This window comes from Ursus maritimus, unplaced genomic scaffold (genome assembly GCF_017311325.1).
Source record: "Ursus maritimus isolate PB19 unplaced genomic scaffold, ASM1731132v1 scaffold_13, whole genome shotgun sequence".
Lineage (NCBI taxonomy): Eukaryota > Metazoa > Chordata > Mammalia > Carnivora > Ursidae > Ursus > Ursus maritimus.
Window position 1 is genome coordinate 49,599,647 of NW_024423675.1, and position 16,940 is coordinate 49,616,586.

At 42.8% G+C, this 16,940-nt stretch overlaps 1 protein-coding gene across 30 annotated transcripts in view; it reads left to right on the plus strand.

Annotated features, from left to right (window-relative positions):
- Positions 1 to 16,940, plus strand: part of STX11 (syntaxin 11) — a 114,147-nt gene that overhangs the window by 40,590 nt on the left and 56,617 nt on the right. For 22 of the 30 annotated variants that reach the window (XR_005834389.1, XR_005834391.1, XR_005834386.1 and 19 more), the window contains exon 3: positions 4,071 to 5,025. Coding sequence is in view for 5 of the 30 variants with exons in the window: in XM_008695028.2 (XP_008693250.1) it covers positions 4,071 to 4,939 (869 nt within the window). In the remaining 25 variants the exon portion in view is untranslated. Of the gene's footprint in view, positions 1 to 4,070; positions 6,076 to 16,940 lie in introns of those variants that run through there. The other 8 variants (XM_008695026.2, XM_008695027.2, XM_008695030.2 and 5 more) reach the window with 5 other exon arrangements.

Here is a 16,940-nt window from a genome sequence, read left to right on the forward strand (position 1 = left end):
ACCAGCTAACTAATGTACTTTGTCCAGGTTGCATAAGGTGTTAACTAATTGCAATGCATATGTCTTAAAGAAGGACCTTAAGGAATTAGTCTTTTATGCAAATAATATTTATAGTTTTGTGGGATTTTATTTAATTATAAAATCTACATGGGGATCATAAAAATTTTGGAAAATACAGAAAAGCACAAGGAAGTAATTAAAATCATTTATAATTCCACAATCCAAAGAAAACAACTATTAACATTTTGATATATATTATTCAAGTCCTTGTTTCAGGATGCATTTGTAGCAGCCCTACACATCGTCTTCTCTTTACCTAGTTTTTCTACCTAAGATGGTATTTCCTACCATTAGATAGCCTTCTAAACTGCAATGATTTAGCAGCCAGTAACTCATTTTTACACATTTAAAGTATTTCTGAATTTCTGTAAAAACAGCTTGGTGATGAAAATATTTACAGCAATGGGCTGCACACACTCTTGCATAAATTTTTGGAATAAATGTACACGGGGCAACACAAATACACATTTTAAAAGCTTTTAATACATATTGCTAACCTCCGCCCCCAGAAAGATTCTATCAGTTTGCTCTCCTACCAGCATTTTTTCAGAGTTCCCAGAATCCTCACCAATTTTTAAACACCATTATTATTATTATTATTATTTTAAATCCTTGGTGGGGCAACTTGGTGGGGGAAAAATTGCAGTGCTTAAATTTGCATTTTCTTGTTTAATAGTGAAGTCCTTCAGGACTCACTTTTATATATTTACTGAAGAAGTTAAGTGTAGTGGTTCAGTAGGGCTGCTCTGGGGCCCAAGTGTTCACTTCCTGGCAACCATGGGTAAGTTTCTTAATCTCCCTATGCTTGAGTACCAGCTCTGATAATGACAATACTTACTTCATGGAGTCTGTATGAAAATTAAAAAGGGAATCACATGACAAGTGCTTAGAAAGCACTTGGTATTACAGGAAGCACCTGATACGTATCGGCCACTCCCATGTTCTCTAGCATTTAGATTTCTTCGTATATGAGTTGTCTTTTCGTTGTCTTTGGGCAAGTGGTTTTGTTTAGTTTTGTTTTGGCAGGAGGTTTTAGTATATTAAGTATTTTAACCCATTACCTGTATATATTGCAATTTGCCCCAATTTGTGGTTTGCCTTTAAATTTTGTTCAAAGTGAGGAAATTTGGGGGTGTCAGGAAATTCAGGCTAGGGGATGGCATAGTTTTGGTCCAGCCTGGGTCTTTTTTCTGCCTCTCAGTCCTGCCTCTAGGACAGTCACTTCCTTATCATTGGGACGGTCTGATATTGATTCTTGTCACCAGATAGCAGAAATGGCATTTTTTAAGCAGAATATTAAAAATCATCATCTTAGAATAAAACTTCCATTTAATTTATATAAATAATGATCATAGCAGATGAGAGGCCATGGTTAATATTTCACCATTTCCCATTTATCACTAAATTCAACTTGTCAGCATTCTATGGTGAAATAAAATTAATTACTTCAACTTGAGAGAAGCTTTTAATTTGCGATCAAGATCCCCCATAGATTGAGTGTCCGTTAAGTGCTACTACATTTTCCTTCTTTTCTGCAAATTATGCAATAGGAAGAGAATCTTTCTAGCCACAAAATCTTACGCACAAGGGAAACACGTTCATTATTTTGACATATACACATGCTACTAAAAATGAGAGTTTTTCACTTCCTTGGAAAAAATGACATAGAGAACATTATTTTACCTTGCTATGTAGAAACGAATTAGAACCACCCTTATGAACACATGGAAATTCTGCTTAAGCTGCTAACTTGTTTCAAAAAGTCATTAAAAGTACTACTATTGCAGATAGCACCTGAATGCATACACAGATGCACAATCCAATGTAAAAGTAGCACCCGTGTTCATCCGTGTGTATGTCTGTTCCAGATCCAGTTTATACTCCACCCTGATTTGCTCAGTCTCCACTACCCCCTAGTTCTCGGCTGTCCGACCAGTGAAGAGCCAAGAACCCAGCTGCTCCCTCTATCTCCTCATCCCTAATACTGTCATCTGTCTGCCACCCCCGAGGACCAGACTTTGGCAAAGCCTCGGTAACGTCTGCTGTGGTGGCAGCCACCACAGCTCCTGTGCGTGGGGGGTGACCTGATGCACCCACAGAGGCTTAGGTGCCCTCATGCCTGGTTTCACAGCAGCACCAGGTCATGGGCACAGGAGTTGGTTTCCCCAGTGACTGCCCTGAGAATGTGTATAATACAACCTGGAGGAGTAGAGGGGTTCTAATGTCCATTGGCTGAAGTTTGACCAAGAAGAGACAGGAGACAGGAAGGAACCAATGAATAAATGACTCCCTTTTTCTCCTTCTCATGGACAATTCCAGGTGCCATGACTCCATGTGTCTTTCTGGAGACTTCCAGTTGACTAAGCAACTGGCTGTGTTGTTTTGTGAAGCTGTAGCCAGCTCAGTATTTGTCTCTGTTCTTTCCCATCTCACTTCCCTGTTCCCCCTCACCCTGGTGGCCCTGGGATTGTATCGAGAGTAACATGTTGGCACATAAAATTTGCTTCAGACTGTCTTCTTCTGGGGTAAGGCAGCATCTGAGAGCTTTCATACACATTTAAATGAATATTTTAAGGAGATAATGCTAAGTGAAATAAGTCAAGCAGAGAAAGACAACTATCATATGATTTCTCTCATCTATGGAACATAAGAACTAGGATGATCGGTAGGGGAAGAAAGGGACAAAGAAAGGGGGGGTAATCAGAAGGGGGAATGAAACATGAGAGACTATGGACTATGAGAAACAAACTGAGGGCCTCAGAGGGGAGGGGGGTGGGGGAATGGGATAGACCGGTGATGGGTAGTAAGGAGGGCACGTATTGCATGGTGCACTGGGTGTTATACACAACTAATGAATCATCGAGCCTTACATCGGAAACCGGGGATGTACTGTATGGTGACTAACATAATATAATAAAAAATCATTAAAAAAATAAATGAATATTTTATATTTAAGTACCGTATTTAGAATTCGGATACGAATAAAATACCAACATGTGCATAACAACAACAACAGCAAAAGTACAAATATTGCTACTATGTGATGGTTAAATGGGAGTGTGTTATGTTACTGCTACTAGGGTTATGTATGATTGAAATTTTCCATACAAAAAAATTTTCAAGTAGGTTTGTTAATGATACTTACTACTAAGGACCTTGGGAAAAACTGAACATCTTTTGTTTCCCACACTTCATCTGGTTATGCTGTGTGATTGCTCCTTAGATGGGTATCATCTCTCCTACTTATTAAAATCACATTAAACACTTTCTTATCTCTTTCACTTTTAGTATCTTCCATCAGAATATATTTTCAGATATCGCCCCCCCAAACAGGCACTCAAACTGAAGTCTGTATCAGTGATAATGAACAAAGCAGAAAGGAAATTTCAGCGTCTAAGTTTTATACTTCCTCATTAGATTTTTGTCGTTATTTTGTTGTTTTACTTCAAGCATGTTTTACTTTTATAACATTTTTAAGAGAAAACACTTTAAACCATGATTTACATGGTAACTGTATTAAGAACTGTTACGATGCATGGGACCAGGCATGCTCAGCAGTTGCTGAACTAGACAAAAAACAGCACTTAGGCCTCGACTTACTATGCCTTGGAATTACGTTGATTGTCCTTATTTAAAAATCTTTATCCTTCCAAATATTTTCTTCTTCTTTTTCCTTTTTCTGTGCCTGTTTTGATCTGCGATTATTGGAAAACATAAAGCAAGAAAAAATGATTGGTTACTAATGCAATCTGAAATTTTAAATTGCTGTTTGAGTTCCGAGCTGCAGATGCCTTGTGGACTATGAAGTACGACTGTATTCAGGCGTCTCGGTCACGTTAGTCCTCTCCTTGAGAGCAAAATGTCATTAGCACCTTTAGCGTATTCGTTGCCTACCCTCAGGAATAAAGAATTGGGAGCGCTGTGCACAAGTTTCTTTATTTTAAGCTTTAATGCTCTCAGCGCAAGTATTTGACTCGCTGGAGGAGTTTAACCACAGTCTCTACTTGCAGGCAAAATGAAGGACCGGCTCGCCGAACTTGTGGAGTTAACCAAGAACTATGACCAGCAGTTCCCAGACGGGGACGATGACTTTGACTTGCCCCACGAGGACATCGTGTTCGAGACGGACCACATCCTGGAGTCCTTGTACCGAGACATCCAGGACCTTCAGAATGAAAACCAGCAGCTGATGGCCGACGTGAAGCGCCTGGGAAAGCAGAACGCCCGCTTCCTCACGTCCATGCGGCGCCTCAGCAGCATCAAGCGCGACACCAACTCCATTGCCAAGGACATCAAGGCCCGGGGCGAGAACATCCACCGCAAGCTGCGCGCCATGAAGGCGCTGAGCGAGGAGGCCGAGGCCCGGCACGGCGCCAACTCGGCCGTGGCGCGCATCTTGCGGGCGCAGTACAGCGCGCTCACCCGCACCTTCCAGGGCGCCATGCACGAGTACAACCTGGCCGAGATGAAGCAGCGCGACAACTGCAAGATCCGCATCCAGCGCCAGCTGGAGATCATGGGCAAGGACGTGTCGGGCGACCAGATCGAGGATATGTTCGAGCAGGGCAAGTGGGACGTGTTCTCCGAGAACTTGCTAGCCGACGTGAAGGGCGCGCGGGCGGCCCTCAACGAGATCGAGAACCGCCACCGCGAGCTGCTGCGGCTGGAGAGCCGCATCCGCGACGTGCATGAGCTCTTCTTGCAGATGGCGGTGCTGGTAGAGGAGCAGGCCGACACCTTGAACGTCATCGAGCTCAATGTGGAGAAGACCCTCGACTACACTGGCCAGGCCAAGGCGCAGGTGCGCAAGGCCGTGGAGTACGAGAAGAAGAACCCATGCCGGACCGTCTGCTGCTTCTGCTGCCCCTGCCTCAACTAGCAGGTCGGTCTGGCCACCCCACCCCACCCCTGACAGGAATGGCCGGGAAGCATACTGGGGAAGACCTGGGGAACTTCTGCACAGGGGTGAGTTTCCCCAACCCTGTGGTCTTCTGTCCTTAGAGAAAGAAGAATTTTGAGGTGCGAGAATTCCGACCCAGCTTGTGTTTGGGAAGGGGGCTGATGCCATCCCGTGTTTCTTCAGTAAGGACAGGCACCCACTGAAGTTGTGTGAGGTCATTATAAGGCACATGGCACCCTTTCCCTCTTAACGGAAGCCAAATAAAGAACTGACGTTGTAGCTTACTGTAGGTAAGTGTCCAAGGCACGCTTCCTAACGAAACTCTAGGAGGAAGTCAGTTCTGCATTGGCTGATAGTATGAACTCATTATCAAGACTTAAATTCCTTTACCTTATCCTGAAAGTCCCTTGGTTCTGCTCAATTTCACAGGACACGGATCTTGAGAAAAACCGTGCATCTTCATCTGGCTTATCCTGTGTGATTCCCGCCTAGATGTATACCTTCTTTCTGCCCACCTCCCCTACTTATTAAAATCACATTTAACACTCATTATTTCCTTATTTCTTTCACTTTTAGTATCTCCCATCTGAATATATTTTGGATTTTTTTCCAAATATTTTTAAGCACTGAGTTTTGAACACGCACTCAAATTGACGTATGTTATCAGTCATATTTTATATATTTTTCATAAATAACTTAAAATTTATCTTTTTACTTGACGATACAAATGCACATAAATATGTAAATGTAAAGTACTAATATTAACACATGTACATAATGATCAATTGGTTTAACTTGACTTTTGTAAATATGGTCTATAGATATTAAGAGCAACACTTTTACTGGTCATTGGTGTTGGTTTGCTTGTTTTGAGTTTATCTCACTCCCATCTCCATTCTCACAATTCTATTTTGAACCACTCTGTGTTGGTTGTAGTGGTAGAGACAGATGTCAAAGGCTAAAATGCATACGGAACTGGAGATTATAAAATAACGTTCTTGGAAATACTGCCTTTGTTTTATTGTGAACTGTTCCTTTCATGTACCTAAATGGAGTAATTTAAAATAAAATAATCATGTTTCTCAATTTAGCTTAATAAACATTTCATTATAATATCCCCTTTGCATATTTGTATCTTGGCCATTTAAATCTTAGTTTGCTTTATCAATTATTATTCTTAAAAATTCCTCTACTAGCTGCATGAGGCTGCAACATCTGGATGGAGCTCTGAATAGAAGGGGAAAAGATGAAAAAGAATTCACTTATGGGTGTCTGGTTTTCTCTCCTGAGTTACTTACAATAGTTTAGAAAATCATCACGTTTTAGAGATTTGGTTTTGTTTGCAAACTTTGTAATGCCCTTACCCATGTTTACCATACTTCCTGTCTTTCTCTGAGTCAACTTTTAACTGTTTTTACTTGTTATTTACTAAATGAGCACGTTTACTCAGCAGTCAGAATTCTCGGGTCTTTCATAAGGCGAGATTTTAAAAAGGAGTAGAAAGAAGAGCATGTGAACTCTTTGGAATCTGCTGATGCCCCTGCTTATGCCCATGAACATTGAGCCCTGCATCTAATTTTAATTTCATGGTTAAATATGAGAATTGTGGGAACCAAGTTTCACTGGGCTCCTCTCAAATTTCTCCTGATTTCTTTCTCAGCTAACCCCACGGATATGTTTCACTTTTAACTGAATTGCCTTTCCCTAAAAAAAAAAAAAAAAAAAAGTCTTCACACAGCTCCATTGCTATGTCTTTCGTTGTAGAGAAGTGATATTGTGAATAGAGACCACCAGCTAGTTTCCCTGAGAGAGAATGGTTCATGAATCTGACTTCTTTAAACCCATAAAGCATTTTCTTTGCCTAGAACCAGTCATAAAAGTAAACAAGTTTGCAGGCTCTGTGTATTTTTTTAATTCCCCACATTTCACATTGGAGAATTAAGTAAAAACTGCACTTTGATTTACTAAGAGATTAGTGAACAGCTGCCCATGACAAGGTAAGAATTTTTCTTCCTTCTTTTTAGTAACTCTCTGAGTGTCTCATAGAAGTTAAGAGTACTGATTCATGACCTCACTCTCTTGGTTTAAATCCTGACTCTGCCACATACTAGCTGTATGATTTGGGTACATTACTTAACCTATTTTTGCCTCAGTTTCCTCTCTGTAAAATGGACATAATAAGGCCTACTTCATCGGGTCGTTGTAAGGAGTAAAGCCTATCTATGTTCGTTATTGTTATTATGTAGCTTTCTGGTAGACTGAGAGAGCTGTTACTAAGTTAATTAATAGTTATTAACTTATGAGGAAAAAGAAAGGTTTATTTCTCTCTTGATAGTCTTTAATAAAATAGAATAAAGAAACCAAGACCTATCTTCTTTGAGTACTAGGGCTTTTTTTTTTTTCCTACCACAAAAAAGCCATTTTCACAATGGCATTTTTATTCCTTCTTATATCCAAACATGTTCAGAAAAAGTATTAGATGTTCTGCTCAAAATTAGAAGTTAAGCAGGAAGCAGCTGTCCTGCCCAATTTGGCAAGTATATTCCCCTGATCTTCCCAAGCTGTGAGTCAGTAAGTCCCAGAAAGGGTTCAGTTGTGGAGGCCAGGTCACAACAGACTAAAGGGAACAGTTGGCTTTTCCCCCGTCCTGCCCGGTTTCCCTGAAGCCCTTCCTGGCTCTGACTGCCATGCCAAACAGTGTGTGAAAAGCTGGCATTTTCCCTGGAAAGGGTACTCCAGTGCTACCACGAGGTTCTATAGAGTTCGGCTTTACCCAGTCCCATGAGGCTCTGTCGGCAAACTCTGAAAGTTGACCTTGGGCAAGAAGAAAACTTGGTGGCAAAGCTACTAATTTCATACACTAACATCATTTAATGTACAAAATGAAAGAACCAATCACAAAGAACAAAAGATCCTTCAGGGGCAGAAGGTGGAAATCTACTTCTAAAGCTACTTTCACATATGCAGCGACTCCTTCTAACTAGCCAAATGCCCAACCTTACAGTCACGGCCACAGATTATAGGCAGTGACAACTCCAGAAAGATCAGAAATAAGGGAGAGGCTCACCTACGATGCATCAGTATCCAGGATAACGTGAGTTTGAATTGTTTACAAGTCGATCAATAATTCAAAAGTGTTCGAACTGTGACATCACGGGAGTAAGTTTATGGCCTTTCGAAATAATGACTTCGAAAGAAAACAGTGTTCTTCTTGTGCTTCATACTTATTTAAAACCAGTCCCGATGCTTTACAGTTGAATGTCACATGCACATATTTTCAGGCTCTACAGTGTAAAATTCCTATTCTGAACCTGCGGAAGATTGTGTACAGCTTAAAAATAATAAAATAGGGTAACTGTCATCTTGGATTTTGTGTAAAAAAATCCCACCATTCTATTTTCCACCATCAAACAAATTTCCACTCCTCTCTTTGAAATGTACAAGGTATCTCTAATGCAGCATGCAGTTCACTCATTTGTAATCGGGATGATAGTTTGAAACATCCAGTTGCCGTCAAAGTAACAGTTGACTTGCTTTTGGTAACAAGAATTGAAAATCCTTGCAATTAATAAAATGGGGTTATTAGAAACAGAAAATGAACAGGATCTAGAATGCAACCTCACCCTCATATAAATATTGACCATCTTTATTGACAACATGTGCTGTAAAGGAAGGATGAGATGGCCTTATATACTGGAGACTTTTATTGTAAAGACTATATATATATATATATATATATAAGAAAGAAGGCTTTCTGACCTGATAACATGGGTGAGACTGCATAGGATGCTTTTATTTTTTATTTTTTTTAAAGATTTTATTTATTTATTTGACAGAGATAGAGACAGCCAGTGAGAGAGGGAACACAAGGAGGGGGAGGGGGAGAGGAAGAAGCAGGCTCCCAGTGGAGGAGCCCGATGTGGGGCTCGATCCCAGAACGCCGGGATCACGCCCTGAGCCGAAGGCAGACGCTTAACGACTGAACCACCCAGGCGCCCCTGCATAGGATGCTTTTAAACCAGTGATACCCTAAAAACTGAGAAGTGAGAAACGACACCACAACACTATTATTTTCTAATTCTTTTTTTTTTTTAAGTAGGCTTCACATTGGCATGGATGCAGGGCTCGAATTCATGACCATGAGATCAAGACCTGAGTTGAGATCAAGAGTCAGACACTTAACCGACTGAGCCACCCAGGTGCCCTTCTAATTCTTGATATTTATTTTGAAAGTATTTTTTATACCCCATTTTAATTATAAGCATCTCTACATTTTCAAAGTCTTATAGGCAACTCTTTAGACATATCCTTCCCTCTGTATCCAGGTATCCCATAGTATTCTGTAGCAGATACAAATAACAGAGCATGAAAATTATATATTTGTCTCCCTATCTCTCTGTTTTCAGGTGGGCCCAGCTATGCGCATGTGCCAAGTTTTGCTATCCCAAACAGAAAAGCACTCAGAGCCATTTAGCAGGAACTCACATGTAATGCATGTGTTTCTGAATTTCTATGTCAGGATCTTTGCACTGCTCCATCAGTGTGCTCCCCAGTTATGTGCCCCCTTTCCCTGGTACCTCCTGCTGATCCTGTACTCACACTTGAGGATTTGCTCTAAGCCACCATGAATATATTCTGGAACGAGGCAGGGAAAGAAGAAGGAATGAGGAAATACCCACACCTATCAAAGCTCACTGGCTGAGGCTGAGTAGTACTTGTTTTCTAAGTGTTCTTGGAGACAGATGGTGCCTCATACCTGTTCTACACTCACCCCCACTCTGTTTCTTTGTTTTGCTTGCTGTGTGTGTGGATTTGACACCCAGCCTAACTCTTCACTCTTCAGTGTTCCTACTGATGGTCTAGTTTGTTTAATTGCTTGCTCTAACTCTACCACCTGACAGCTGAACGTCTGCAGGTTTTCCTGGCTGTTTTTTTTCACCCTGACTTTCCACTTCTGTACACTGCTGGCACTACCCTGAATCTGACCCCACTTTGCTCAAAAGTCGTCCCATCCCACAACAGATAGAAGTAATAATACCCATTGGTAGAACACCTTTCAGTTTCCAGGGTGCTTTGATCTCATTTTTTTTTCATGATAATCCTGTGAAGTAATATTGCCATTTCATTTTTTCTAAGAGGTGGGAACTGAGAATGCAGTCCTCTAATATTTGACAAAGTTACGTATTTGCGAGCGTCTATTTCTTCTTCTCATACGACTACGCTTCTCTCTGCATGTTCACATCAACGTCAAGCTGGAAGCATAAACTACATGACGAAAGTATGCATTTTCCTTGACTGATCTCTGTAACGTTAGGAAATCCGGCTCTTCCCTTGGCCTTCTGGCTCTGCATTTCTTTCTCCTACCTTTGTCTCCCACTTCTAAGTCTCCTTCACAGGTGTCTCTCCCTCTTCCCAGCCTTCATTGCGGAGCCCGCATCCGCAGCCAACTTCCCTGAGCTATTTCTTTCACTCTGAGGGTTTCAAATACCACCTTTCTAAACACTAGTGGTTTCCAGCTCTGTACCTCCAGCCCTGACTTTTCAGCTGAGGCCCGAGTCTGTACATCCACCCACCTAGCAAACATTTGCAATCAGCTGTCCCACCGGAACTTCTAATGCTACGGACCCTGCCATGTCCTCCACCCCAGCTACTCCTGCTCATTGTATCCTGCAGGTGGCGTCACCGATCACTTTCTACCCCACTGAGCAAACCAGCGCCCTTGCGGCAGCCTCCTCTCTAGGCCACTTTGCCTCCCCTGAAATTCATGCACTTCTCTTACACACAGTCCCTTTGCCCTGGTCAGACAATCGTCCCCTCCTGCCTCAGTTACTTCAGCAGCTTCTGACTGGTCTCTGGCTTCTAGTCTTGCCTTCTTAATTCAATCTCTATACTACAAGCCAGTGTTTTTTTTCTTTTTTTCCTTTCCTTTTTTTTTTTTTTTTGGCCATTACTCTGCTATGTTGGAATTTTTTTAAATTGTGGTAAAGTACATATAGCATAAAATTTACCATTTTAGCCATTTTAAAGTGTACGGTTCAGTGGGGTGAAGTACACTTCTGTTGTTGTGCACCTAATCTCCAGAACTTTCTCATCTCGCAAAACCGAAACTCTGCACCCGTTACACAACACTTCCCCATTCCCTGCTCCCCTCAGCCCCTGGCAATGACCATTCTACTTTCTGTCTCTATGAGCTGGACTACTGTATGCATCTCACGGAAGTGGAATCATACAGTGTTTGTCATTCTGTGACTGGATGATTTCACTTAGCCTGACGTCCTCAAGGTTCATCCATGTTGTAGCCTGTGTCAGAATTTCTTTCCTTTTGGTAGCTGAATAATACTCCAGTGGACCACATTGTGGTTCTTTGTTCATCAGTTCATGTCCTCAGTCTGCTTAGAACTCTGATGGTGGCCCCGTGCTGTTGGGATAAGGATTCAGGCCCCACCTGCTTCTTCAGCCTCCGCGCCCCTGCTGTTCATTACACCCCTCTCTTCTCCAGCTCTGGCCGTTCCTGTGGGCTGTTTCTCTGCCTGGATCACGTCCCAGGATTTCTCCCCTGTGTGAGTCTGGGGGCTCTGAGAAGCTGGCTCCAGGAAGGGATTCAACATGCAAAACTTTGATTCGGGGAAATGTGTTAGAGAGACACTGAGAGAACATCACAGCTGCCTTAGTGTCCCTGCAGCGCTCAGTCACGGAGGGCGGAGAGGGGCTCGGTGGTGGCAGTGGATGGATTTCAGCGCCCATCCCTCAGGCGTGCTGGGGCACTCAGTGAGGTGCGCTTTTCTGGCCAACACTGCCCTTCTCTCCACCACGCAACCTGTGCTTCCTCTGCGAGACTGCTTTTTGATTTTTAAGGGCAGACAATATCATCTTATTTGTTTTTTGATCTTAGCGTTCCGCGTAGTATCTCTGGCTTCATAGTACTCAAACATTTGTGGTTTGCATGCAGAAATAGAAATATTCAGCATTTGCTTTCTGTTATGGACGACTTTGTGTATACCTTTATATAATGCGTTGGGGCGCCTGAGTGGCTCAGTCAGTTGAGGGGTGGACTCTTGGTTTCGGCTCAGGTCATGATTTCAGGGTCCTGGGATCAAGCGCTGAATCAGGCTCTGCACTCAGAGGGGAGTCCCCTGAGGATTTTCTCTCTCCCTCTGGCCCTCCCCCTGCTCACACTTATAAGCTCTCTCTCTCTCTAAAATAAATAAATCTTAAAATAAATTTTAAGTAAAAAATGTGTTTATTTTATAGCATAAAGCCCAATATCTAGTCTCCCTGCCCAGTGGAGGGTCTGTGTGGGGTGCTGGGCCCATGCGGGTGGGAGCAGTGTCCTGGAAGTAGGGGTAGGACTTGGTGAGGGGCGGAAGGTGGGATTGGAAAAAATGGGGAGGAAGTAGCTCATCCAAGAGAATGGTCAATCTGAAACAGCTGTGCAGAGAGAGAATGAAGGTCTGAGTCACGAGCGCCGCCACAGAACTGGGGACAAACCATGACCGGGAGGGAACGTTTCCAGGCAGAGCCTTATTAAAGGTACAGACTCTGGCTGGATGCAAAGAAACTTGTAAAACTATGTTCTAATCTGGAAGGACTTATTTTCTTTTCATTCTTCCAGCCATATAAAACAAAGATTATTTTTTTTAATTTAGGGACACAATGTATTGGCTTGAGTTTCAGCCATACACATTCCTCTCTCCTGTGGCATCTAGCAGGGTAATTTATGCAAAATACCTTGCTCTTGGCTCCGAGGCAGAAAAGGCTGCTTCGGGGTGATGGCTTTGGACGTGAGTCCTGAGCTGTCCTCGGTCACTGAGGTCTCTGTACAGATGAGGTTGCCCATTCTCCGACGTATTTTAGGAGACCTGTACATACAGACTCCTTAGAGATTTATATAATGCTTACTCTATACCAAAATGTTCAACTGCACGTGTACTTTGAGAGAAACAACTGCAAGATCCCTCCTTTCCCTGCAGGAGTTGAAGACCAAAGAGAGACTGCAATGACCCTAAACTGCCCTCACTTTTATTGGGGAGCTCAGCTGGGCTGCAAGGCCTCAGCTCTGTCCCCGCTGCAGCGGGCCTTGCAGACGTACCATTGCGTGGCCCCAGGTGCCTTCCAGAGGACAGCAGCTGGTGCTCTAGCTCTTTCAAAACACAGCTTGGGACCCAATCACGGAGAGAATCTCCAGGGGTAGGAGGCTATACAAGGAATGTCACCCCTAGATAAAAGAAATTATTTAGCCTCCATGTGACACAGAGAGGAATTTCTCTGGCAGCTAGGAATGTTTAACTAGTTCATTCTTTTGCCCTGCCCTGTGGTTTCCCCTGGTCTAATGCACCCTTAAAAGGGCAGAGATGAGGTAACACGGTTTCTCTTCATAATCTTCATCCCCGTGTTGTAATCGGGTTCATGAAAAAACCTGTCAAACAAGAAATGTTACTGAGTGGCAGAATGTAAAAACATGTACTTCCCCAGGAGAAAGTAAAACTGTCTGGGAAAGGAAAGAAAGTGCCTGTTCTTTTAATGTTATAACTCATCTCTAGGGGAGCTTCTTGTGTTTGGCACCCGCATTGGCCATTATCAGTATTTGAAGTAACTCTGCAGAAAGTTCCCATTTCCAAAAAGCTTCATTAGCACAAGTTGCCCTCTTCACGCCGCTAAGAGTCTCAGTGCTACATGGAAAATGGACCCGCAGAACGTGAACGTGGTGGCAAGTAAAACTTTCCTTCTCGATAAGAGACAAGAGATTTATAGGAAAATTTTTGGAAGGAATAATCTAGTAGCGGGAATGAATTTTAGATTTAAAATAAAAAGAAAAGGAGAAAGGACGACCTCTTCGTAAGACAGAGGGTGGGTCAGAAAGCAAAAGAACCCCGGGCATCCAGAAGTGCAGAGTGGAAGTAGGAGGTGTGTCAAAAGGGGACCAAAAATTAGAAAGGGGAAGCTGAAAATACAAAAAGGAGATTTTCCTGTGAACTAATCCAATTAATTTTCATCAATGTATTAACAGAGAAATTATGAGTCAAGGACTTACTTGGTTAGCAATGGCTCTAACTAGAGGTTGGTAGGCTTTCTTTTTTTTCTTCCGTGTAGGCCTTGTGAGTACAGTTCGGTAAAATTGTGTATTCTCTAAAAAATTTGTTTGGGCTTAAATTCAATGTGGTAAGTGGGATGAAAATTTTGGAAATTCCTCTTAACATCTAAAGGTCTTTGTAGTTTTGTGATAATCCAACGCCTTTGTATTCATTTCCATATTAATTTCTTTTCCTGTTACTTTTTTGGTAAAAAAAAAAAAAGAAAAATGCCTGCCTGTTCTCACAGTTTGATAGAATATGATTGCCAACCCTCTTCTCATCCTACCATTGCATTGTTCTCTAACAAAAAATAAAACGGAGGGAAAAGGATACTATTAAAGCCATTTAGTTTATTATTTCTTTGCTTGGTCTGCTTTCTTACTCAGAAGAAAATTTAAAATACATATTTCCATTTTCGAAATTTTCACAGTCTTAAAAACAAAGTCGATACAGTTTCTACCTCAAATGAAAGCTCACGTAATTAAAGGTACCTCACACAGCACCTGAACAACTGAATCGTCTCCTTAAACTGTATTGCAACAACAAAAGGAAAAATTCACGCATTTAGATTTATGTTACCAACTCCTTTGATTTATCCGACAGGAGAAAGAGACAATCATTTGTGGAAGGCCACACACCGTGGGTGGGCTGACTGGCAGGATGTGCCCTCCCCACTGCCGCACCTGCACAGCACACAGCCTTAATAAATCATCTCATGCGGTTACGGCCACTACGAAAAAGGGGGAGGGCAGTGGTTGCTCCCCAGGGCTCGGTAGCACAGCAACACAGTTGCCTCATATCTGTTTCAGGATATTGGGTCAAGTGAGTTAGCCCACACGCTGACATGAGAAATGGCCCAGACTTCTGCCCGTGACTCTCTCTTCTCCGTACTTCTTTGTGGGCAATCTCATCCATCCCAAGGCTTTGCTCTCGCATGGTGGTAATTTCCAAACCTTTGTGGAGAGGAGACTGACCACCGACGGCTCCGCAGCTCCCTTCAGTTTGCCTAACGAGGAGCCAGCATGTAGTCGGCTTCACCCAAGGGCCTCCAGTGCTGTCAGCGTGAGTAGGCAGCCTCCCTGAGCAGCTGACCCCCAAGCTAGACTTCCTTCGGCTTGCAAGACTGCTCTTATTCTCACCTCTGGAAAGTACTGTTTTTGAGCAGTAGGGCTCAGCTCACAATGTACCCAGCTGGGTCCTGCAAAGTATACCATGGGATGAGGCAAGAGGACACGGGCATCATGGCGGGGCCACCCCTCTGCCTGCGATTCCCGCCCGCACCAGGTGACGCTGTGGCATTTGCCTAAGCCTTTCACTCAATAACCTTTATCTTTAGCCTGAATCTGTCGCCTGAGCTCCAGATGTTAATATCCTACTGTCTGCTTGTCCTCCCTTCTCCAGTGTCCCACAGGTTCCTGAGACTCAGCATTCTGTCCTTCCCCTATGGACCTCCTTCAGTTAATGGAATCGCTATCTTCCCAGATCTAGAGGCAAAACATCAGAATCACCTTCAGCATTCTGTCCTTCCCCTATGGACCTCCTTCAGTTAATGGAATCACTATCTTCCCAGATCTAGAGGCAAAACATCAGAATCACCTTCACTTTCCACAACCAAATGAAATGAAATTTAAATTGTTGCCAATACTAAAGAGAGAGAGCGAGATTAATATTTATGGACTATTTTGTGGTTAGCAAAATCGGAAATGCACACCAGGTACTTGGGGTGCAGTGTGAAGGCTGATACAATTTCCTGTCCGGACTTTCTTAATTGACCCAGCATGAAAGTGTTTCACGGATCAGGAATTATATTTTGATTTACTCTTAAATTGATATAAACCTTCATGTTAATGTAGTTGATCATTCAGTAAATGTCTAGGGGCGCCTGGGTGGCTCAGTCGGTTAAGCATCCCACTCTTGATTTCAGCTCAGGTTGTGATCTCATGGGTCCAGGGATTGGTGGGGGGGGGGGGTCTGCCTGAGATTCTCTCCCTCTGCTCCTACCCCCACTCACTCTCATGCTCTCTCTCTCTCTCAAATAAATAAATCTTTAAAAAAAAATTTCATGTCTACCAGGTGCAGATCTGGATACTAATTAATTTGGGTTTGAACTTCCACACATCTTTCTTTTACATAGGTGAGCTACCCGGGACAGCTTCCACAGGCCTGGTATTCCTGAATCATGTTTAATGGCTCCTTTTCTCATTTTCACAAGTGTCTGGGTTTGGATGACAAATTATATGGTCACCCAACATATATCTGATACATAATCTGGGTGTTCCCTTGTTTGACATTTTCTAAGCCGACCTTGCCCTTTAATATCTAACCAGTTTAGGGGTGGCTGGGTGGCTCAGTCAGTTAAGCGTCTGACTTTGGCTCAGGTCGTGATCTCAGGATCCTGGGATGGAGCCCGCTGTCCAGCTCCCCACTCGGTGGGGAGTCTGCCTGTTTTGCTTCCCCTCCCCTTCCCCCTCCAGCTTCTCTCCCCTCACTCTCCCCTGCTTGCGCACCTGCCTGGCAGGGTGTGTATGTGGCCCTGCATGCTCTCTCTCAAGTAAATCAATAAAATCTTCAAAAAATTATAATTAAATCCAACCAGTTTAGTCTGAGCCCCCATCCTGAGTGGCTACAGAAAGACCCTGCCTTTTGTTAGATTGTCCCTCTCCTTGGTGTGAAGCCCATGGAGACTGAGGATGTGGCCTTTCTTTTCTCACTTCCTCTTTCCAAGGCCATTATTTCTTACTAGCCAAAAAGACAAACAAAAAATTTAAAGTAAAATATCACAAGGAAGGGAGAAAATTAAGAAAAACTAAAATGTAGAAATTAAAAGTATAAGGGTTAAACTACACATGTAGTGAAAACAAGCTGTTACAAGATCCAATGATCACATTTAATTATAAGATAAAAATTAA